General features: G+C 42.4%; 1 protein-coding gene across 2 annotated transcripts; it reads left to right on the forward strand.

Annotated features, from left to right (window-relative positions):
* mast3a (microtubule associated serine/threonine kinase 3a) lies at positions 1–24,017 on the forward strand. Of its 2 annotated transcripts, XM_041054390.1 has the most exons (27): positions 1–447; positions 3,037–3,125; positions 3,928–4,000; positions 6,189–6,209; positions 6,391–6,469; positions 9,176–9,333; positions 11,829–11,904; positions 12,180–12,389; positions 13,586–13,687; positions 14,329–14,461; positions 15,098–15,183; positions 15,513–15,598; positions 15,894–16,102; positions 16,208–16,346; positions 16,596–16,728; positions 16,812–16,977; positions 17,098–17,199; positions 17,948–18,070; positions 18,333–18,442; positions 18,649–18,830; positions 19,428–19,549; positions 19,647–19,835; positions 20,260–20,483; positions 20,755–20,877; positions 21,088–21,224; positions 21,444–21,628; positions 21,734–24,017. In XM_041054390.1, the coding sequence occupies exons 1-27, from the start codon at positions 362–364 to the stop codon at positions 22,600–22,602; spliced, it is 4,212 nt and encodes a 1,403-aa protein (XP_040910324.1). In that variant the 5' UTR covers positions 1–361; the 3' UTR covers positions 22,603–24,017. The 2 variants fall into 2 exon arrangements, with proteins under 2 accessions (XP_040910324.1, XP_040910325.1); XM_041054391.1 differs by lacking the exon at positions 6,189–6,209.
* Positions 24,018–24,350: the final 333 nt, after the last annotated feature.

Here is a 24,350-nt window from a genome sequence, read left to right on the forward strand (position 1 = left end):
TTGTATCACTCTTCATATTTTGGCGAAGGTATCACACGATAATGTCGCGTCCCGCCAGAGACGGACTGCTTCGGAAACATTGCTGGTAACAGGGAGAAGGGAGATAGAGCAGAGCGGACATGGCCGTTGTTGTCGCTCAGTACCACAGAGCTGCCGTGTCGTGGGTCTGGGGTCACTTTGTACCGAAGCTGAATGGAGTTTTTGCTATTGGACACTGTGTACTGGCCTAGCTAAGCACCACGAGTAACAACAACTCCGCTGGAGAGACTGTGTAACACGATGCTCCCGCTTTAACTAGAGGATAAATCTTATATCTGGATTGGCTTTATCGGTCACCGCCACCACCACCAGCACCAGCACCATGTCTGACCAGAACTACTACTGGACCGTGTTGCCGAGCTACAAAACTAGTTTTGTGACTGGGGCCATGATGAAAAGATCAAAAAGGTAAAAACAACATAGCCTGTTTTTTTTTTTTCGTTGTATAGTTTCCCCCCCCTTAATATGCAGACAAACTGGATATAGCCTGGACTAAACTGCCGCAAAGCGAAAACGTCTGCTCTGCCTGTAGTTGTCATCAGCTCCCCGCAGAGCTGTGCCGTTCACTGTCTGACAAACGGCAATTTGTTGAACGTTTGTGTTGAGCTATTTGATTCACGGCACGTAAACGCAACCCCCGCCGGGTTTGGTAACGTTGCCGCGGTGCAGCTCTGATTCATAACGCCACCGTGGTGACTGTGAGAGCCTACAGTACGTTAATGTATGTGTCTGTTACATCCGCCCTAGTTTTTGTTTCCGACATAGAAACGTGGCCATTGTAGAGTGTGTGTGTGTGTGTGTGTGTGTGTGTGTGTGTGTGTGTGTGTGTGCAGACTGCATTGTCTGCTGCCAGCTGTCGCATAAAACGACACAGAGTCCCGGTACCGATCGATACACAGATGTGGTTAGTGGGACTGTAGCGTTGAGGATGTGAGTTTATCTTAGAGATCAATGTAATCAGCCCTCACAAAGCAAAGCAGCAACGGTCGCCTTTGATGCCCTGTAAGGACTGTGTGTGTTATTAGCACTCAGTGAGTGACGTTATCGTAATTTATGACAGTTTTATCTTATATGTCATAACCCCAGTATTTCTGTAATGAAATATTTAGCAGTGATCCTGGTATACAGTACAGCTGTAGCTGCTTTCAGTGGTATCAACAGTAATTGGGGAAAACTCTAGAGAAATAAACCAGTGTAATACAGTTTAAGCCAGCTACTGTAGTCTGTCAAATTATCCACTTTTTCCATACAGCTAGGTTTCATGTATCAGTCATGTAAACCCATTCAGCACAGTGTGGATTTGAATGAAGCTCAGTGAATAAATGCCTCCCCTTCACCATCAGCACGCATGTGAAACTTGCAGGCCTGCATCTCAGTGGCCTATATTCATCATGCTACATGGCTGCCTGCCACACACACACCACAAACCACTTTTGTTAGTCCCAAATATGAGTAGCCTTATCACTGCTAACTGTTAATAAGGCCACACGTGTTCATGACGTGAGACAGAGATGCTTTCATGCCATTTTTGCCCCCGGCTCCATAGTGTGAAAAGGGTGTCTGTTTATTTTCTGATAAGAATAAAATAGTGCATGCTCACAGAGCTGTGTCCTAGACATATTGAAGCCAAAGTCAAGCACGTATTGGCTGTCTCTTCGCTCTGTTGCTCTGCCGTCTCTGCCACTTTTTGGGTTGGGGGCTATATATTGCGCGAATCTGCCTCACCACCGACCCAGAAACGTCAGGCTCTGTTGTCGTCTCAGCCCCTCAATTATTTTAGGTCACTGCCACAAAGAAAGAGAGAAGGCATCAACATCACCAGGATGATGGGATTACACCCAGCTTTGTGGGAAATGCAAAAACAATCTAAAAATGAACCCCAGTCATATACTGAATGAAGGGCTTAGCACACGTAGCACAAGACACACAGAAGCATCCAGGCACCATATATACACTCAGACATACAGGAAGTGGACAAAATAAGATTTGAACTTTGAAGAATCTGCATCGTAATTACACTGGCATCTGCGTAGTTTAGTCACAGTCAGAGAAAAGCCGCTGCGTAGTATCTGCCAGTTTTTAAACAGGTCATCGGGTCACTGCTTTGACATGTGATGTTTCAAAGCAAATGAGTTCTTTTAAAGGGGCTCAGAAGAAATGACAGACTGATTCTACAGTTGACAAAAAAAAAAGCTGCACAGTAATAAAGAGGAACACCGGTTGCAAGTTGATGCACTGCAGAGTGAAAACAACTTTCAGTCAAAAATGAAAAATAACAGCAAAACTGAAACAACACCTCTCTGGCACTATCTAAATCAGAATTCAACATCATGAACTTTTAAAAGTGGGTATCTTAGACAGAGCTGATATCTTGTTTAGAAAAAGCTTATATCCAAAGATGCTTGTTGACTTTGCAATGGAAAAACAGGCTGATCATTGATTAACTTATGGATTGGCTGTGAATAAAGATTGTGTTCATCCATGGTGATGGATCTGTAATGGTATGGAGAGTACAGTTATGTCACAGGAGGCTCTGAATCCATTTATTTCTCTGCTTCATTGTTTAACAACCAGCCAAGGCTGTTTTTATAGGATCAGGTGCTTTAAGTGGTACAAGCGCTGGTACCTCCAGATGTTTCTCACATTCTCACACCATCATGTATATTCATTTATTTTTGGTATTTCCATTGTTTTGGTTACTTTGGTATCTGTACATACACAACTTTGTGTGTGTCTGTGTGTGTGTTTATATATTTACATACATACATGTTTGTAGCTACGCCAGTATGTGTCTGTATACACACCATCACCAGTCAGTGTTTACCATATCACGATCAACAACTGAAGTTCATAGGTTGAACGTGTTTTATTTTACGTGACTGTTTACTGCACTGATAAAAGACTGATAAACATCATATGCCTCTGGGTGATTGTGTTTGTAATTGCATTGCATAAGCAAAGGTTTTATCTCTTCTGTTTGTTTTCCTCCTCTCACAGTTCCCGTAACAACAAGAGAAGGAGCTTGGCGGTTGGGACCCCGTCGCCCACGCTCTCACGACCGCTTTCACCTCTCCCACTTGCCACAGGTACTTGTGTGTCCCTAGTTGCGTGTCTGTTCGCCTCAGTGTGTGATATTGTTTGGCAATTAGAGCGGAGATTCACTGGGCGTGCTGTATGATCCTATGAAAAACAGACAAGTGAGAGAAAAGAGGCTGATGAGGTGAATGGTTTCATCTCTGACAGGAGACTGCTGTAATGGCTTTTTGCCTTGTGTTCGTTTTGATGCTGTATGTCATAAGACCAACACTGGTTTCCCTCTGGTGTTCATCAAGTTGTTTTTGCTGTTGGATTATAACATGCCAACAGTATAGCGCCGAAGACATACAATATTTTCCCACCACATGATGATATTTTTTTCTGTAGCTTCCTCTCAGCCACTCATTCCTCGATCCAGCTGACTGATAAGGAGAATCATTCATTCTGTGCACCCATGTTTTTAAAAATGACTCAGGGTGTGGCTTTTCATTTGCCCTCCGGGGCTGGCATGAAAACCCCTTAGTGACCTTTTTAAGAGTATGTGGTGTGGTGTGATCAACAACAGGACTCCCTGCTGTCTGCTGAAACTGAGATCCTTTGATTAGGCAAGGACAAGACCTAGTTAGCTTCTGTGAGAGTGTTACTGTGATCAAGTTTGATTGCTTCAGGGTGAAATGTGCTGTGAAACAAAATTTCAAAGAGAAAAATTTATGATTACCATCTCTGAGCAAATTTGAAACTGATCATTTAAAACAAGGTGACACGACTCAACACACAAACAGTCATATACGTAGCTTCTTAGAAATCCTCATCGTTTTCAAAGTTACTAATAGCTTTTTTTTGTCTCTTCAGCTGGCAGCAGCCCTTCAGAAAGCCCCAGAAATGTCTCTGCCAGCACCTCTGCCAACTTTCAGTTTGCCCGCAGGTGAGAATGAACTCAAATGGTCTTTAATATGGATTTGGTCTAAGGTACTCTGGTTCAGCCAGCTCACTACAGTAATATTTTCCCTATTCAGTGCATAAACTTAAAAAAAAGTTAAAACTCATAAAAACAGAAAACAACTTCATTGATTAAATACATATTTCAGCCTTTGAGTGGGTTCAGCTTTCTTCCCACAAAGATGTGATCGGATAAAACTGCATGCAGCTGAAGTTCGAAACCGAAGGAATAAATGCCAGTAGAAATACAGTTTCCATCCATTATTCATTCAACAGTAGTAACCAGAACCTGCAGTGAGAGTTAAGAGATAGCCAAGCTGCTTAATTAGTGACTTTTTCCCCCTCAGCAGGGTTAATTCTCAACCGAGCAAAAACAGGCTCATAATAACTTAAATAGAGCATCAGTACTGTTATCTTCTTTTAAACCATAGCCTTTTGAGAAATTTGTTGGTTTTTGGAGGAAACATGAGTTGCATGAATAATGAACATGCCCTGGCTTGTTCCCTTTTATCCCCTGTAGTGAGGCAATGAGGCAATGGCGAAGCAAGTTTGACCAGCTGAAAGGCCCCAGGGCCACTTGCTGGACATGGATCTTGGCATTTGTCAAGCCAATTAAGACCGCGAGTTGTTGCTCACGCTCATTACTCAGGACTCCTGTGATTATGGGAAAAAGTTGCAGAGCTTGCCCTCTCATCACGCTTCTTGCAACTGTGTGTAGACTCACTGAGATTTAGCGGAACGGTAGATAAAACTGGCATCGTGGTACAGTAGCAGAAAACAGTGTGTTATTGACTTGCTAGTAAGGAGATTATGGGATAAAAACAGCAACACGTAGGCTCATACTACAAACAAAGTATGCAGACATGGAGGCTTCAAGAATGTGCTGCTCCTGTCTCACTGAATGTATTTTAAATGTATATGCTGCCTATCTGAACTATCATGTGTTATGAATTAGCATTTAATGTTGCAGTGCAGCATATTGCACCATAAGCCCAGGGACGGAGAGGGGATGTCTCCTGATAGAATTGCCTTGCACGAGCCTGCATGACTCATCTAAATTTATTGAGACTTTTTAAGCTGCCAGTGTGTAGACAGATGCTGTCACTGCACTTTTGAGAACTCCACTGGGTTTATTTGTTATTCATGCAAGCTGTATGGCCCTGCTGTTTGTGCAAAAAAAAAATTTTTTTTCATGTAAACATGGAATAGCCAGACATGCAATAGCTGCGTCCATGAAAAAAAAAAGCCTTTTGAGGCAAATGAAGGAAAAACGTGGTAAGGAACCATCCCAAGGGTGAGGCATAATCATTTAGTTGCAGCCCCCGCTTCACCATTAAAGACGCTTTTTTTTTTAACCTTGGGGTGTGAGGACTGCCAACACTCTGGCCCACAGTAGTTTTTTTTCCCCTTTACACCTCAGGCATTGATTCCATCATCGATTGAAAACCTTGTTTTTAATCTCGGCTTCTGTCCTCTTAAGCCTTGAAGGACCTTAATACAGCAACCTAGTGTTAGTAGCATAGGCTTTAATTGCATATAATGGGTGGCATACATATTGGATATGAACCAGATGAGAAAACACACACTTCTAATAACACCTCACCAATCCTCAGATCAGAAGAGCAGAACCATCCAGTTTCACTGTGTCACCCCTGATTTAGCTACATGTCCCCAAGAGCTGGTTAGCGCGAGAAAACATTTGACCACCGTTGTCATCACAGATTGAATCAGTGAGAGAAATTGGGCCACATCCCCAGAGTGCCATATCGGATGGAAAATATGGAAATGTTACAAGTGGAAATTTCACACATGAAGGTTGAGGATTTCCTGTGTGTATGTAGCGGTCTGGCTGGGTACTTCATGGTGTCTACGTACACATTGTTTATGAGCGTATTTTGTTGGTGTGTGTGTGTGTGTATAATTAGTCACAAGCTAAATGTATGTGGGTCTCAGTGCTGCAGTATGATAGCAGCTTGGCCGGTATTCAGCAGCAGACCGCCACTAGCTTGAGAGCTGTGACAGACAAACAGGACTCTGGCTCTGAGCCAGACTCACTCTGTAACTGTCATTAAACACTTGATTTTCTTTCTCACTTTGTGTCTCACCCTGCCCCTCTTCTTTTCTATATCTCTCTCCTTCCCCATTTGTGTCTTCCTCTCTCTGCATGCGTGTAGCCAACTGGCCCGCACTGAAAGGTAAGAAAATGACAAATGGTCTTTCAGTCCTCAAAGGTGCATGAGAAGATTTCATTTTTAAATTAAGCTATGCAGGTATAAAAAGGTTAAACTGAAGACTGGAGCGTGTCAACAGGATGTGCAGTGTTATGTAAAAGAACAAGCGACCACCGAGCAGTGTGCTACTGTTTTGTCTCTGCAGAGCGGATGGACGAAGGTGGTCTGTGGCCTCAGTTCCCTCATCTGGATACTGCACCAATGCACCCAGTTCATCAGTATCTGTAAGCTGAGTCTGTTTCTGTGTCTCAGTGTCTTCCTCTTCTCTTGTCTTCCTGTAATCACCATACTCTGTAAGGTCTCTCTCTCTCTTTCCCTTGTCAAATATTCAACATCTCTACAAAGCACTGCCATGGGAGCATTTAGCTTCCTGTGCTACTTATGCTCACCGTATCAATCAGTTTACAGTGCCGTGGTGTCTTGTAAACTTATGGCGCTGACTGACTGAACTGTAAATCCCATCACATTACACATAGTGTAGGTGTTACAGGGAAATAAATCCACCTATAAATGGTTGTTGATTTATAAAACACCCCTTTTCTAGTAAATTCTTCTATAAAAGTCTCCTGCACCTGGACCATATTTTAGATGAACTGTGAAAGAGTGTACTGTACCTTTTGACCAACCACTCAAGGTGAAAGATGGGAACTTGATATGAAGCTCTCAGCCCAGTACTGAACTGAAAACATGAACAGGTTTCCACATGTTTCCTCACTTTTATTACTACAGTTTGATTTTACCAGTGAACATATTAAGACTACTGGGGATTTTGCTTCCATGCTGGTGGCTGGTAGCTATTTAAGAGACTTTTAAGTGATAATCATCACCCTGCTATGAAAATGAAACCTTAATAAATTGCTTTATCTGCATATACATCACCAAAGTGCCTTCTGCAGTTAAAGCTACACACACACACGTTCTGGAAACTAAGCTAGCATGAGACTTGAAAGCTAATGCAGGAATCAGGAGCTTGCTAGCCTGTCAGCCAGCTCGCTAGGATTTTAAGCCGGAAGCGTGTTCTTGTATTGATTGACAGCCATGAGCTCCCACCCCTGACTTTAGCCTCCTCTGATTTGGTTAGAAGGGCGAGGCTCGCTTGAAAATTTTAGCAGGGAATATTTCTGCACTGCTGCCAGGCTGTTCAATGAGTCTGGGTCACAGAAGCTACTGACGGCACCTCTCCACATTAAAACACTATTAAAAAACACTATTTTGTGACGGTCTGGTCGACCGTACTTTCAGCAGCAGCTGATTCTACACAGAACAGCTGACTGGAAATGGATGCAGTATCCTTTAATGATTCAGCAATAACAGGATGCATATCCAGTGATGATGCATTCTTCCATCATCAGCCTTTTATCACACTTTCCACCACGGAGGGGAAATAGGAATGAATCCTCAGATTCCTTTCCCAGAGTTTTCCTGAAATGATTTACACAGTAATAGTTAAAGATGCACAGTTATATATATATGCAACAATTTAAATACAAAAATGTACTTGATATGGTGTGTTTTTTTTCCTGGCTAGCAATAACTTTAGTATTTGTGGTGGAACTAAAGAGAAAAAATTCACAGCGGTTGGAAAGTCATACAGTATAGTTAATGTTTCACCATGTGACCGTCATTATTAAATGAATGACTTCATACCAAAATGATTTGAGCTGTTCTCTGCCCGGCCCCTGTAGACCCAGGGAAAGTACAGGAATAATAAGTCTAATCACTATAATAACACAGGTCTTGTTGAAATGCATGGTTTCTTTTTCTTGCATGACGTCACAAATGAGACGGGACTGTACAACGTTTCACTTGTCCTCAATCCGCTTTCCCCTTCGGGAAAAGTCAAACGAAGGGAGCGCGTGGAGTTGCCCGGCCACACCCGTCAGTTATTTGTTAATGGTTTCTGTGGTGATTATCTTGAGATTTTGTGTTCAGAGTCATTACTGAAACTGCAGTTGGTTGTAGAAAAACAATACCCGGCTGCTCTGTCGCGGCTGTAATTTTGTATGGCCAACCACATGGTTTGGAGACGGTGAGGTCAGCCCTCCTTGCACAATGCCCCTTTCAGGCTCGCTGTCAGTGAGGTCTTTATACTGCTCTCACCCGATTCTGACATGTCTCTAGTTTCTTCCTCAGGGTATCTTGCTCCCCCCCTTTTTAGCACTTATTCTCAGTCTCTTCCTTGCTCTTTCTCGCTTTCTTTTCTTTGTATTTCTGTTTCTTTTTCTCTCTGTTGTCCTTTCAGTTTTTCCCTCTGTTAGGCTTTTCTCTTTCCTCCAGTCAGATGAGCCACTCTTCCCTTTGCTCTTCCTCCAGTGAAACACAAGATCCCCGGCCAGATGGGAGTTCTCATAAATTCCAGGCTGCCGTATCACACATTTTGGCTCGGAAAGAGAAAACGAATGCATGCATGGCCAACACAACAGCTGTTGCAGCCTTCCTCAGGGCATGCTCCAGCAGGAAAGAAAAAAAGTCCTGCTTCAGGGGAGCAGAACACTAAATCTCACGGAGTCCCTTTTTTAAAAGTAGAGAGGGATTTATGATGTTTTACTTTACTGCAGCCTTTCTCAGCACGTCCTTGTTAAGTGTTAAGTCTGATTCAGATCTATAGTGGAACATGAAAGCCTTTAAGACTCTCAGTTATTAAGAGGATAATGAGTGAATCGGAGAGAGCAGTGGTGTGACTCTCATACGAGAGGAAGCCTTTTAACACAGGATGTTATACCATCAAAGCTGCAGAAGCTCAACCTGACAAAGATACAAATGTGCAAATAAAAGTAGACACAAATAGGAAAGAAGGGGTGTTTGAGCATTCACTGGTTGACAGTTTTACCACATACTTAAAATTAATTCCAGCTCTTCTTTCCCACTGCTTCCCTTCTCTCTGTACATACCCCATTTCTCTTTATCCCCTGTGTGCTTTTCCCTCCAAGTCCTCTTCTTCCCAGGAGTTATTGCACCAGTTGCCCTTCCAGCCCACACAAGATGATCTCCACTTCCTGTTCAAGCATTTCCGGAGTACAGAGAGCGTGGCAGATGAAGAAGGAGCACACCCCTCGCCCCCTGTCAGGCTCCGCTCACGCAGTCTCAGGTAGCTCAGCATTACACAGTAACTATACTGTCCAGATGTACGGGCTGTTGGTTTTTGTTACACACACATTTCTGTAACACTGCTCAGCACTGGAAGAGGAGATAATCTCATTGGATTAGTTTGATCTGAATGGGTGGAACCAAAGAGCCACAGCTCTCCTGACTAAGGTTTTAGGTTCATGTTGAAATAAAGCCCTTAAAATTGGACAAGAGAGAAGATTCATGTGATGAGGTCTGGCACTGAAGTCCACCAAAGATTACATTACTAATGTTCATTTCTGAAAAAGAATTTTACAATAGATTACATACTATTATAACCAGATTTGACATAACTAAAGCTAAAACCTCAAACCTTAGCCTCACACTTTCCTCTGTGGCTGAAATGAGGTCAAGCACTACTGTGTTAGCTAGTTAGTCAAGCTATCCTTTAAGCTTGTAGGTCAATAGTTAACTAAATAGCTAACCTGTTGAACATCAATGCCATGATTGGTAATAATATATATAATAATAAAAAGGTTAGAAAAAACAACTACCATATGTATTTTTCATCATTGAACCAAAGTTTCTTCTCTGCCAGGAGAACTTTCCTTTTAGCTAACATGGACCTGTCACTTCTTTGGCTCAGCTCAGGTGTAGGTCCAACTATAACCACAGTGTGACACTTCACTGCTGTTGCTCCACTGTACTTGGAAAGTTATGCTGTACTGATTGAAGATGTGAGCTATGGAGCTCATGTTAAGTCTGCCACCTCCAGAAGCTCCAGGCATACAAAGAGCACCTTACCTCTTGTACATTTCCCTCTGTTGAGCAGCTGCTTACCCAAACGTGGATTTAAAATAATTTAATGAGAGACTAAATTAACTTTTAGCAGCACTGCAGCCACTGAAAAGTCTGCAGTTAGCTTCTGTATGCTACTTATTAGCAGATCTGTAAACAGAAATGCGAGCAAGCAGTGTGCACATTTGCTAAGATTGTAGCTCAGCTTCTCAATGATGAGTGTCTTTCATGTATGATTATCAATAATGAAATACTGGCCCGGAGGATTTGAATATGGTGGAATAATTATTTTATGTGGTTCTGGAAAAAGGCTCTGTGCTTGTTACTGCTAATCCCCTGGATTAGAACGTACTATTTCCTCATCAAAAAGCCCTCTAAATAGCTCTGGTGGTGGTAAGTTGCAAGGTTGCTGGAGACTTTTATGATGGGCTGTGGAGGGTGTTGGACACAACTTGATGTGGTTATTTTTTATGACGTTTTCCTGCGTTTACAACAGACTTACACATACTGTACACACACAGATAGATACGGTATATACAGGGCCATCCTGTGGTTGGCAGAGAAGGTTCTAGATACTGTAGATATGGCTGCTGTTCTAGCTTTGCGGAAGCGGTTGTTTTCTGTTTGAAGAGAAGAGGCTGCAGTCAAGATTTGTGTACAAGGAGGTCTCTATCATCATTAATGAATAAACATCTTAACATATAGGTTTCTAATTTAAAGTTGATTTTAAAAAAATGTTGATTTAAAAATATGATTATATAGCTAAGTCAGACTTTTGCAAAGATTATACAACCAGCAAAGAAACATTTTCTTTCAGATGGTTTGTTAATGAGACCTGTGGTTTATCAGCTGTTCACAGATGAAACATGAGATTCCACAAACCCTCTAACAATTACACCAGAGAGAAAACTCCACCAGCTAAACTGCTTGACTGCGTAGCTTATTAAATTAATGTAATTTACTTTTGTAATGCTGTTAAAAACACTTACAAATTACTGCATATATTGACTATGGAAATAAATTACTTACAAGTGTCCGTGTTCCTCCAAAATAGCTCAGAAGGGTGTGTAAAGCATTTCTTATTGCCCTCAAATAGTTCTCAAGGGGTTAACGGTTGGTATTGCCCTCAAATACAACCACACTGCATGTGCAACTGTTGTGGTTGCCCAGAAATAGTAAAGTGCTTGTCACATGTAGATATTGTTATTTGTAGTATGTGATGTATAGGGGCTATTTTTAACATTTGTGATGACAGTTCATTGATTTGTAACATGTATGGACAGTTTAAAAGGTGCCCTCTGGTAACCGAAGCCCTGTGCACACAACAGATGTGGTCATGGATACTGCAGACGAGAACCTGATCTGAATCACATCAGTGTCATTTTCAAACATGCTGTGTTTATGACTTGGGGTGGCAGTAAACACTTTCAGTTGTAATTTACTCACAAGAAATTCACAGTTTTAGGATATCTGGATTTTAAAAGACCAGTTGCTTTGAATTAAAACATGATGAAGGAAGGAAGAAGCTTCTGTGAGCTTCTTCCTTCCTTCCCTGATAAGTTTGCCAGTCAGTTCCATTGTTTTTATATGCTTCAAATTTAACACCCATAAATTATCAACTTTATCTGTGCAAATGTTTTGTATGGCATTTACTGTTGGTACGTGGTATTTCTGATAATTTTTTTTTTTGTTTGTTTCTTTTGTCTGGTTCTCATGCAGCCCTGGACGGACATGTGGAACATTTGACAATGAGATTGTCATGATGAATCATGTCTACAAAGAACGCTTTCCTAAGGTATAGTCAGTTCTTTTCTTGTCTTTTTTTCTTGCCTTCTCTGTGATCTGTATTTACTAAACATCTTCAGTGGCACTAATTTATCTGCATGCTAAAGGACCATTTACAAATGTTTGCATGAGCTTTTTAATACATGGAAACCAGGACAGGAGATTTTAACGCTTCTGGCAAAGTCAAAACCTTGAGTCACTCAGCAGTGGGATTTAAAGAAATTGTTAATACAATACTGCTGTCACTGTTTTAAATGAAGTCTTCCATCTTGGATGTTTTCCCAGGCGACAGCCCAGATGGAGGGTCGGCTGCTCGACATCATTGCAGAGTGTTCCCCAGACACTGCTCTGCCCCTGGCTGATGGTGTGCTGGGATTCATTCAGCACCAACTGGTTGAACTTGCCAGAGACTGTCTGGACAAGTCCCAGAAAGGCCTGGTCACCTCTAGGTACTTTGTGGAGCTACAGGAGAAGCTGGAGAAGTTGCTGCATGAGGTAGGTGTATTTCATCCTCAACAAATGTTTTTTCCATCTGACTTTAAGAAACACATACACCTAATTTCACTTTTTTTGATGAGTATTCAGCCATTCAGCCGTGTTTGTTCCTTCAAATTTAGTGCGAGTGGATTTCTGATTGTTGGTAGCTCAGATTGCCCTCTGGGACATTGCATGCTATACTGTAGCTGCGCTGGGAACATTGAGTTGAAATTGTTTGTTTGATTGGTTCTCATTTGGTGCTGATTCCACTTCACTGGCGAGTAATGGTGTTGTCATTTTATATTATTACATAGATCTGTGCAGTGGTCAAGTGTTTGATTATGTAATGATTTATTACATAACCTTTCCACCAACAGTTTTACTGCAGCAAATGCTGCCTTCTGCTGCAGACTCTGAGTGAATTTCTTTTTGTTCCGAAAGTTGGATAATTTAACATGGAGTTCATTTATAATAGTGTGACAGTTAGCACAGTCAGTGCAGTGCTTTTTGTGTTCATCCAGTATTCCTAGTAGCTTGGTTTATCCTAGGGTCCAGCAGGGATAGCGGTTTTTTTGTCTATAATTTCCACTGAACCACATTTATGTAATTATTTTTTCATCTTGGCCAAGAAAATAATTTCCCAGCTTATAAAACGTTTATTTTAAGCAAATGGTCCCTTATGGCCATGTGTTAAAATGTTTTAATTTGTCTCTATGCTTGCTAGTTTTTTTCTCTGATTTCGTAGTTGCTGTTTTATAATGCTGTTTTTCTTTTGGAGGACTATACCTTTAAACACAAATCTTGTAGAAGGTCTGATTATCAGCTGACTAATCTGAACTCTGACTGACATCATTCTTTTACCACCTCTGCAACACAGATTCTGTACCTGCTGTTTGACCAAGGCAAGGCAGTGTTAGACTAAGATATGGAGACAATGAGAGTTAATAAAAGTATGTTCGCAAGTGTTCGCTATTATTTATTAATCTGGCCTGGCCTTGAGCTGAAATGAGCCTCGATGCAATATGTCTAAATACCAGCCACAATCCCTTGAATCAACAACAGATAATGTAAGAAGATGAAATGGATGCTAAAAATAATGTGGGCCAGAGCACAGTGCAGTCAGCCTCTGTGGATGAGCTGTGCTGCCTCATGGCTCGTGCCAATTGGATTAAGTTACAATAATAATCCATCATCCTTTGTCCTTTGCCGATCAGGCGTACGAGCGTTCAGAGAGCGAGGAGGTGACCATCATCACCAAACTGGTCAAGAAGATTCTCATCATCATTTCCAGGCCTGCCAGGCTCCTGGAGTGTCTGGTAAGAATCATTTGCGGTCATTGTTACCCGTTCAGCAAGTAGTGATTATGTGAAAAAGTGACTCACTATCGACATTATGTTCACCAGCTCAGAGCCTTGAACAAACAAACTGTCCCCTCAAATGCAGGTATGACAGGTGACTCGCATACATTGATGATATGCTGTAGTAATGATAGTTTTTGCTGTAATAATAACACAGTTGTTGTTGGAATAACCCAAACTGCAAGTTTGACTGGTTGGACAGAAGGGTGTTTTTGAGTTTCAGTTCTTAATCACTCCTTTAATATGGGCAGTAGGTGTGCAGCTGATAATTCAAGATCACAAGTTCTGAAATTAGCCCAGATAATTGTCCTACAAGCCAAGGAGAAGCCAAGAAGTAGACTGTGTCCACTTCTTGAACATTACCATCTCTGTCATGAGGGTTTCATGTTTGTTGCAGTAACATTCATACTGCATGGTACGTGTTACTGTGTTTACTTTATTGGATCATACTAGAAAAATGCTGTTCCAGGCACTGCAACATGTGTTTCCTGTTTGATTCCTGGTGCGTTGTTTACAGCTTTTCTCTTCAAGTATTTCTTGTTTAACACTTTCTTGTACTCTCTTAGAAACCAGTGTTGTGTTTTGTTCTGTTTCTCCAGGAGTTTGATCCGGAGGAGTTTTACCAGCGTTTGGAAGCTGCAGAGGGTCAAGCCAAGGTGGGCCAGGGCATCAAGACTGATATTCCCAGATACATCATCAGCCAGCTCGGTCTCACCAGGGATCCCCTGGAAGGTGCAGCCCTGACCCATTGTTTTTATTTTATTGTTTTGTCTTCTCCATCTTTCTGTCCAGGCATTATATTATTTTCTTTCAATTGAATTGTACTGTATTTTTGCACTAGATGAGCATGATATTATTGAAGCCATAATTATTAGTGTTATCTTATTATGTTACAGTATTAAGTTTCCTTTAGTGCACAGCTACTGAAAATGACTTTGTTTTGCATCCTACTGAATAAGATCAGCGTTCACTACAAAATGTGAACAAAATGTTCTCTAAATATCTGATATATGGAAGAAAACAATCTATGAAGAACCAACAAAAGATAAAATTGCCAACTTGTGTTCAGTTTCCTTTTATTTTCTCACAATCACATTCTATTGCTGTGTCCTTCCTTCTCCAGTCAAGCAGCTTGTGTCTTTGCTCTATTTGATGAGAACATCAAAACACTTCCTCTGCATACCTGCATATCAGCACTGCTTTTCACACTGATATGCAACGAATACACTGATAGTTGTCTGATTTAGTTTTATTGGGCATCATTAGTCAGTTGGTATCATTGCAGACAGTTGAATAAACATTCATTGTCCTCATTAGAGCTCATTTAAGATGAAAGGAGTTTAATGTGCGTGTCTAATGCGGTTACAGAGATGGTCCATCTGGAGCAGACAAGTCCGAGTCACAGGTCGGCCAGCAGGGAGTCTGATGACACTGGAGACACAACACCGACACAGGTATAAGCTTACATTGAGAAGCCAAGACGTAGCTAAGTGACTTTGGGTTTGACAGAATAAATAGTGGTGGGGGGAAGGAATCTTAAAGGCAGTGGAAGTTGTACTGAAGAAATATAAAATGCCAGAAGTGACGCTGAAGGGGTCACTTACAGTCAGTTTAAGTGGAGCAGTTGTTTATACAGGCAGACAAAAATCCTTCATTCATTATCACAATGAAGTCATGAAGTGCATGGATTCATGTTTTTCAGTAAGTAGTAAGTAATGTAGCAATTAATCTCCTGTTATTTCCCATCTCTCTCTCTCTTTTTTTTTGGATGTGTGTGATTCAGAGCCGAGCAGCCTGCACCCCTCCTCGCAGGAAACCACTGGAGAGTGACTTTGAGACTATCAAGCTCATTAGCAATGGCGCCTATGGGTGAGTAAGACAGACTTCTTTGTTTGCGTTTGACTGACTCAGTCTCTTTGTGGACACCGCAGAGTGCCCAATAAAAGCAGAAAGGAAACTAAAATGAGGATGTGTTGTCGTAGTATTTTTGTGTTGACACTGAGAATTTGTCTGGGCAATTTTCTTTCAAGTCATCTTTTTTTCCTGCCTTTTTTTCCTAATTAAATCTCTCAATGAACCCCCGCCACTGACACACACACACACACACACAGTTTGTTCTGTAATGTCCCTTATTTCTTCTTCACTCCTTTGTCCTTCCACACAGGGCCGTATTTCTGGTGCGCCACAAAGATACTCGTCAACGTTTTGCCATGAAGAAGATCAACCGGCAGAACCTGATTCTTAGGAACCAGATCCAGCAGGTGTTTGTGGAGCGAGACATCCTAACCTTTGCTGAAAACCCGTTTGTGGTCTCTATGTTCTGCTCATTTGAGACACGGAGGCACCTCTGCATGGTCATGGAGTATGTGGAAGGTAGGGGTGGTTTGGATTGTAGATGCATACGCATTAAGGTGTCATGTCTTTCCATTAAATGTTTGTTAAATTTGACAGAGATGTTATCCTCATTTGTCCTTTAAGGTGGGGATTGTGCAAACCTGTTGAAGAACATTGGCCCTCTGCCTGTGGACATGGCACGGATGTATTTTGCAGAGACTGTCCTGGCGTTAGAGTACCTTCACAACTATGGCATCGTACACAGAGACCTCAAACCTGACAAGTGAGTCTCCAACCAGTCACAGAAGAGAACCGTCCCACACATTTCACATTTTTCATTTCTTCTTTCGTTGCTTTCCGGCAATGTCTTCAAAGCTTTCATCATTTTTTAGATTTGCTATGACTTTTTGCAGAGCAGATTTTTCAGCCTTTCAGCCAAAGTTCAGCCTTTGATGTTTTTCACTGAATCTAAGATTTATGATTTGGAGTTGGTGTCTGATTAAACATTTTTTTGTGTTTCCTTCCTTTGTAGTTTGTTAATCACCTCCATGGGACACATTAAGCTGACGGACTTTGGACTGTCAAAGATTGGTCTTATGAACATGACCACCAACTTGTATGAAGGACACATTGAGAAAGATACCAGAGAGTTCATCGACAAACAGGTCTGTCTCTTCTCATCCTGTCTTCTCTTCATCTCTTGTGTTTATGACCTTAACTTTAATTTTTCTGTTTTTCGTCCGTACAGGTGTGTGGGACTCCAGAGTACATTGCTCCAGAGGTGATCCTGAGGCAAGGCTATGGGAAGCCTGTGGACTGGTGGGCCATGGGCATTATCCTTTATGAGTTCTTAGTGGGCTGTGTGCCGTTCTTTGGAGACACACCAGAACAGCTTTTTGGGCAGGTGGTTAATGGTAAGAGACCCTTACACTTAATGTATTGTTATTATTTTTTATTGTAATGTCAGCATAAGTTTATACATGGATAATTTTAAATCCCATCATTAGATTACTGATATGTGCTTCTTTGTCTAGATGAGATCATCTGGCCAGACGGGGAGGACGCTCTGCCAACTGATGCCCAGGACCTTATCACCAGACTGCTGAGACAGAGTCCTCTGGAGCGTCTGGGAACAGGTTGGTGGCAGAGGGACTGATGATTGATTGGTGGACTAGGCTTTCTGGAGTATAGCCTGCTGGGTTCCAGGTTGCACAACAGTGTGACCGTCTGCTGGCCAAGAAGGGGCACATACAGATTTTCTTGTCACTGTTACCTGTTCAGTTTTTGAGGGCCAGGGATGACATGACATGTAAACATTTAAAGTTGTTCTTTTGCCTACAGTATAAAGTGCACATCTCAGCTCTGGTGTAGGAAGCTCAGGCGATTTTTGTGGCCTCGTTTTATAGAAATTGTCCAACTCGCACATAGTTTTATGTTCACTTCAAAGCTGCGATCATGACAGTGTTAATGAGGCCAAACATTTGATGGTTTCAGGTTCTCAAACGTGAGAATTCACTGATTTTTTTTTGTGGTCTTTGATCACAGTAAATTGATTTTTTGGGGGGGGATTATGGGGATTTTGGACTCTGGGTCTTTTAATTACAGCAGCTTGTGCTGTAGGATACTGCGATTATCGTTTTAGTGTTTTTAGATATTTCATTGAAAATATTTTATGGACCAGTAATTGAGAAAATAACCATCCGATTAATTGATGATGAGAATAATTCTTAGCTCTAGAGGAAAGCGTTCCAATCATTAAACTCAATGTTCTCACAAGAAAGGGATACATGAGGGTATTAAGTGAAGCAGTCCTCAGATTTTAGCATAAGAGTAATGTAAACCAGGCTCTACATACAAAACGTTCTTGTCTTATTTCTTCCTCAGGTGGAACCACTGAAGTGAAGATGCATATGTTTTTTCTGGGTTTGGACTGGAATGGGCTCCTGAGGCAGAAAGCTGAATTCATACCTCAACTAGAGACTGAAGAGGACACCAGTTACTTTGACAGTATGTGGATTTATTCACTAATAAACATACAGGGATAAAGGGCCTTTCAGGAGGTAATATGCACTCACCTAACTACAACACAAATATATATCTCTGTCTGCACGCACACAGACTAAGCTAGACACACCTCGGTTAGAAACAAAGCAGGGCACAGTACTGTGACAGCAGGCTGTCAGTGGTGCCTCGTGGCAATTTCAAGTAGGATAAAAACAATGTCACCAGTTTTCTATTTTTTAATGCGCTGTCGTTGTGATCCCTGCAGCCCGATCAGAGCGCTACTGTCATCTGGGCTCAGATGATGATGAAACCAACGATGATGAATCATCTCTGGAGCTCCGACAGTTCTCCTCTGTAGCCCACCGCTTCAGCAAGGTATTTGTTTGTGCTCTGATTGCAGATTCCTCACAAAGACTCCAAACTATTAAAATACATATCAAATGTAAATAACCTAATCATTTATAGGATACAAATAATGGTGTAAATTCTCAGTAAAAACACTCTTCCAGAGATCCTGAAGAAGTATTTATACATAACAAAAGCAGAGCAAAGATTCAACACACTTTCTGCTTTAACTGTAGGTGTACAGCAGCACGGAGCACCTGTCCACCTCCACGCCGTCCAACCAGAGCCTGTCGTCATCGGAGCGAAGCCACAGCGAGGAGAAGGAGGAGCGATGGGAGGGCAGGGGAGTCCTTTCCCCTGGCGACGGGCACAAGCACTTGGCTAGTGGAGACAGGAGGGCAGATGGACACAGAGGGAGGTGAGAGCATGAAACACCAGAGAGAGTGATGTCCTTATTATGAGAGGAAAAAAAAAACACAGCCCTCCTTCTTGCCTTGTTAGCTACTGATTTTATGAAAGATGTGAGATGGAAATGCAGTGCATGTCCTCTCTTTTTATGAGATACTGTTGAAACCTTTGTTGGAATATATCTAAAATAATAATAAAGTAAAAACATAAATGCCTGACATGAACTCTACTGACCAAATTGCCATGTTTTGGAAGATTAAACCAGTATTAATGAATATAAATAATAAATAATGATGAATGACCACAAGGTAATATTTGTCCTCCAAATGAATTTAAGTAAATTGCTGAGAAATAGCATAACTATTCAGCTCATTCACTTGTGCATATGTAAATGCAAATAGAAACTGAGAGAATTTGGGGTAAATCTTTGAATTTTGCTGTCTGTTGTTTTGTTATTTTTGGTCCATAGCTGCTGTTTTCACAGTTGAGTACTCGTAGTTCTAAATAAATATATTTATTGCCCAATTTCTAAAAGAGATTCTCATCTCAGTCTTTACTGAAATCCTGTGTGTTGACTGTGCGATCTTGCTTGTGTTTGCCTTTGCAGTCTGCGTCCTCGTGCTTCATCCAGTTCCTCACAGTCAGAGCGCAGTGCCAGCCCACTGGTGATGAACAGCACCCAGAGCCTCGACGTCATGCCTCGCTTCGCCATCTCTGCAGAGGAGGAGGGTAAGACCAACAAACACAGACCTCTATGCATTGTCGTCTCCTGTTATTTTGCAGTTGTTAAACACCAGTGCTGACGCTCTTTGCTTCATGGTCGCAGATGAGATGGTTTCCAACCTGCGTCGCATTCGTCTCCGGAGCAACAGCACGGGGACCAGGCCGTCATTCAGGAGAGGGGCCTCCCGACGCATTGCCCATCAGCTTGAGACCCCAGAGAAACCCAGATCCCCAGCTGGCAAAGTGCCCAAGTCTGCCTCTGTCTCTGGCCTCTCTCTCATCATCACCCCAGGTAGACAGGATGATAATAATCAGTACAACATGTAAACAAACCTTTGTCCCTTGCTCTGCTTCCCATTGAAGTGTGTACAGATTCAGTTACTTGCTCAAACTCAAGCCATAATCATTTTTAATCAAGTCTTTTAGAGCCACAACTGTAATCTGACTATATTTACTAAGACTATTCATATGTTAACAGTGCCCTCTACAGCTTGATCCTGTGTAATTTACACAAGATGCACATAAATACTAATACTGTGCCAAAGAAAAGTCTTTAACTAAAAATCATACATAGAAGAATGACCTCAGTTTTTAGGATGATTATTACTGTGGTTTGGTAGAAGTAATTTCATCAAAAACTGAACGCTGTCAGAGCTAAATGATGTCCATAACACTCAACTCATGACCTTTCTAATCATCTTCCTTTCCTGATCCAGACGACTCAGCTGGTCCTCCCACGAGCCCCAAATCTTCCTTGTCCCTTTCGTCCAACCCCTCGTCCAGAGACTCGTCTCCCAGCCGGGACCTGTGTGTCAGCATCAGCTCCCTCAGGCCTCCCGTGGTCATCCACAGCTCTGGGAAGAGGTTTGGCTTCGCTCTGCGAGCTATCAGGGTCTACATGGGAGACAGTGATGTCTACACTGTCCACCACATGGTCTGGGTATGTGTCCTCATCTCAGGTGTGGCTGGTGCTGTTCATCATGTGTGGAAATTTTAGTATATTCATTTAATCTCTTTTATTATGCAACACTGTTAATTCTAAAAATTCCATTAAAACAACTTTTATGGTCTGTAGATTTTCTTTTAGATGGGTCCAAAAGTCAATGTAAGGGTGCAAAACAGGTGAAACATTGTCTATAGTGGTAACAGCTGATTGGATGGTTGCTTGACCAGTAATTCTGATCTGAGGTTGTGTGTGTTTGTGTCCACAGTGTGTTGAGGAGGGCAGTCCAGCACACGAGGCAGGATTGAGGGCCGGTGACCTCATCACCCACGTCAACGGCGAGACGGTCCAGGGACTCGTGCACACTGAGGTGGTGGAGCTCCTGCTCAAGGTAAGAAGCCTTTTTATATTTTTTTATATTATTTTTGTATATTGATAAACGCCTGTGCAGATAAAATCTGCATGTTTTTTTAAGTGTGTAACAATCTAAATGTAAAGGCTTTTTCTTAAACATACTATCTGTGGGTGATAACGTGTCAGTGTGTGGCTCTTCTCCTGCCTTGTAGATGTGTGTTAATGTTAACCATCCTTTTTTGAACAGAGTGGCAACAGGGTGACCTTGCAGACGACAGCACTGGAGAACACTTCTATCAAGGTGGGCCCTGCCAGAAAGGCGAGCTACAAGGCCAAGATGGCGCGGCGCAGCAAGAAGAGCAAAAGGAAGGACGGACAGGACAGGTACATGAAGGGGTAACCCAAGTCGTACCTTTGAGGTAACGCATTACCGTTTGAGCTTCGGAGCTCCTGTTTGTCACTGATTGTTAGATTTCAGATAGACGTCACTTTGTCACTGACCTCAATGAACAATCACACATTTTTAAGCATAGAAACAGCTAAAGGATGGAACAATACTATAAACTAATCACAGTTCTGACACCTATTGTTTTTATTTTTCAGTAGACGACGTAGCATCTTGAAGAAGCTGTCAAAGCATACACCTCCTCCGCCCATGCAGAGCAGTCGTAGCTTCTCTTCAGGGTTCCACCAGTCGTCTAGTGACAGCCTCTCTGGTTCCCCCACGCAGAGTCTCTCTCCTGGGCCTTCCACACCTTGCCGCTCCCCTGCTCCTGACCACTCTGGAGGTGAGTGAGGATCACTTGCAAGAGCGTAGCCAAACTCCTTTTGTGTTTTGTGGTTGTCCTTTTCTGGAGGAAAATTACAGTTTTATCTCTCTCTCCTTGCATCAGATTCGAGTTCTTCTCCTTGCTCCAGTTCCCCTAACTCACCTGTACCACAGGCCCGTCCCAGTTCCCTACATGTTTTGGGTCGCTACACCAAAGCTGGCCGCTGCAAGTCCACCAGCAGTATCCCTCCTTCACCGCTGGCGTGCATCCCACCTCCTCAGCCTCTCTCTCCCCAGTGTTCTCCATCTTGCCTCCCCAGTCACCCCAAGTCCCTGCAGGGTTTCCATGGCAAAACACTGTCCCCTCCCACTATTGCTCGCCATTCTGTGCGTCCCCGCAGCGCAGAACCGCCACGCTCACCGCTCCTCAAGAGGGTCCAGTCAGCAGAGAAGCTAACAGGTGACAAGACAACAGGAGGTTACCACGGAGATAGAAAGGCTTACAGCACCCGTCGCCACACCATGGAGGTGCCTCTGTCTGAGGGGGAGGGGCTGGAGGACATGGAGGGTGATACTGCCACTGGGTTCGTATGTGTCGGTGAGCATGGCCGTCAGGGGCTTTACATCGGTGGGCAGCGAGGCCACCAAGACACAGCCAGCGGAGGCAGCGAGCATCATCGCTCTACCTCCTCGCCTCAACACCGTGGCGGCAGCCACCACTCCAAAGAGGTGGTGGTGATGAGGAAGCTAGCTCTGTCGGAGCGCAGGGACTCCTTCAAGAAACAGGAGGCTGTGCAGGAAGTGAGTTTTGATGACCTGGAGGAGAGGGAGGCGACCCCGAGCCCCACACCTCCTGTGACGCAGCCGAAGGCATTCAAGGCGTGCTGGATCAACACGGCCCAGGCGGAATCCAGCGCAAAGGTGGAAGGAAGAAGATCACAGGGTACAATAACACAGCAGAAAGCCAAGTCAAAAGACAAAGAAGGGTTTTAGTTTTTCACTTTGCCAGGGATAATAGGTCAACAAAGTGAAGAGAAATCTTTGACCTGCTACTGTACTTACATTTGAAGGCCTTGCATGTGTGTCCAGAAAACTGTGACCAAGTCCCAAAGTCATCATTAGCAACTGCTTGAAGATGGAAGAACAAATTCAAATCAATGTTTCTCAGTAATATATGCATCCTGCAACACTGTTAACGGAATAATGACTGCCCAACTGTGTCACTTCCTAGTTGCTTGTTTTCTCTCTTGGTTCTCAAATCACTGTGGCACCATTAACTGATGTATTTTGTAAATTTTTTTTTTTTTTTTTGTTTTAAATGAAGAAACTTATTTATGACTTTTTATGCTCATCTTGTGTTTTGGTTGTTGAAAATGCCTTGGATGCTTGGAAGCTGTTCTTATTTCAGGAATTGCACAAAAGAAAAAGCCACGCAACAACTTCTCAGTGTGGTTTTACAGTAGGTGCAGAATAGAGGAGGTAACGTCAGTCAATATCGTACTATACTTTGTTTTTATATGTAGAAGGGGTTCGCGGCTCAGGTGGTTGGCGGTGCGATACCCAGCTCCCCAGACCCCAGGTTGTGTCAGAAAGGGCATCTAGCGTATAAAACCTATGCCAAAACAACCATGTGGACAGTGATTCGCTGTGATGGCGACCCCTAGCAGAAGCAGCCGAAAGACAAACCACATTTCATATTATATACCGCAATGCCTGCCTAGAACTAGGTGTTGTTTTGCATTCAGAACGAGTCTTTGAAAGAGACCTACAGTGTTTGTCCTGCAACATATAATGTATCTTAGAATTTGGAAAGGTGTTCAGTGCTGCCTCTCAGAAGAAATCTAACATACAGTTTGTGGTGGTGAACGTAGACTCATCGATCCTGAACACAGACTTCGTATAAAGATTTTAAAGGACAAAATATCAACATCATAACTTACAATACTTGGAAGTCTCGCGCTGGTGCCAAAGCATGGTTTAACCATAGGAACCATTTAAAAGAGGTACTGTAGTTGTACATACGAAGCTTCATGCATGCATTGGCTTTACTGCCACTTGCTGTCTATTCTGTAAAAAAAAAAAAAAAAAAAAAATGTGCGTCAGTGCTGGCACTCCTCTAGCAGTGGTTTAAACCACAACCTGATCAACACACAGGTGTATAGATAAAGCTTTGCGACTACCTTTGGAAACCAGGCTGTTGTCTCTGTCTCCTAATACCTTGTTGAGTCAAGCCTCCGTCCAGCTCCTTACAAACATAGTCTAGCTGAAGTGTTTGCACAAGTCGTAGTAGCCGTAGAACAGTTAGAGCACATTTATATTTCAGGACGATCTCTTTCTCTGTGGGATTCAAATATTGTACAGTGGATGCAACAAACAAAACTGGCTTCCTTGGCTGTTTTCCTTTTTTTTTTTAAAAAAAACAACAAAAAATGTGTATTATGAATGAATGTTTACATTTTAGTGCAGATATGTGTGTGGACCCGTCATGGTTTTTTTGTTAAATTATTATGAAAAGAAATGAATGACAGGGAATTGCAGAATTCAACCAGAAGCCCTGAATGGATGAAGGAATGAGTCGAAGTGATCTCCTTTTGTATATTTTGATATGGAAACAGTCTTGTTGCAGTACTAATAACCTATGCTGTTGATGTATATTGTATAAACAATGGTGGACCTTATAGCAGCTGTAGGTGGTGTCTTTTTTGAAAGTGACCTTGTGAGGGTAGATGGACTGATGGAAA

The sequence above is a fragment of the Toxotes jaculatrix genome, chromosome 14, assembly GCF_017976425.1.
Source record: "Toxotes jaculatrix isolate fToxJac2 chromosome 14, fToxJac2.pri, whole genome shotgun sequence".
Taxonomy (NCBI): Eukaryota; Metazoa; Chordata; class Actinopteri; family Toxotidae; genus Toxotes; species Toxotes jaculatrix.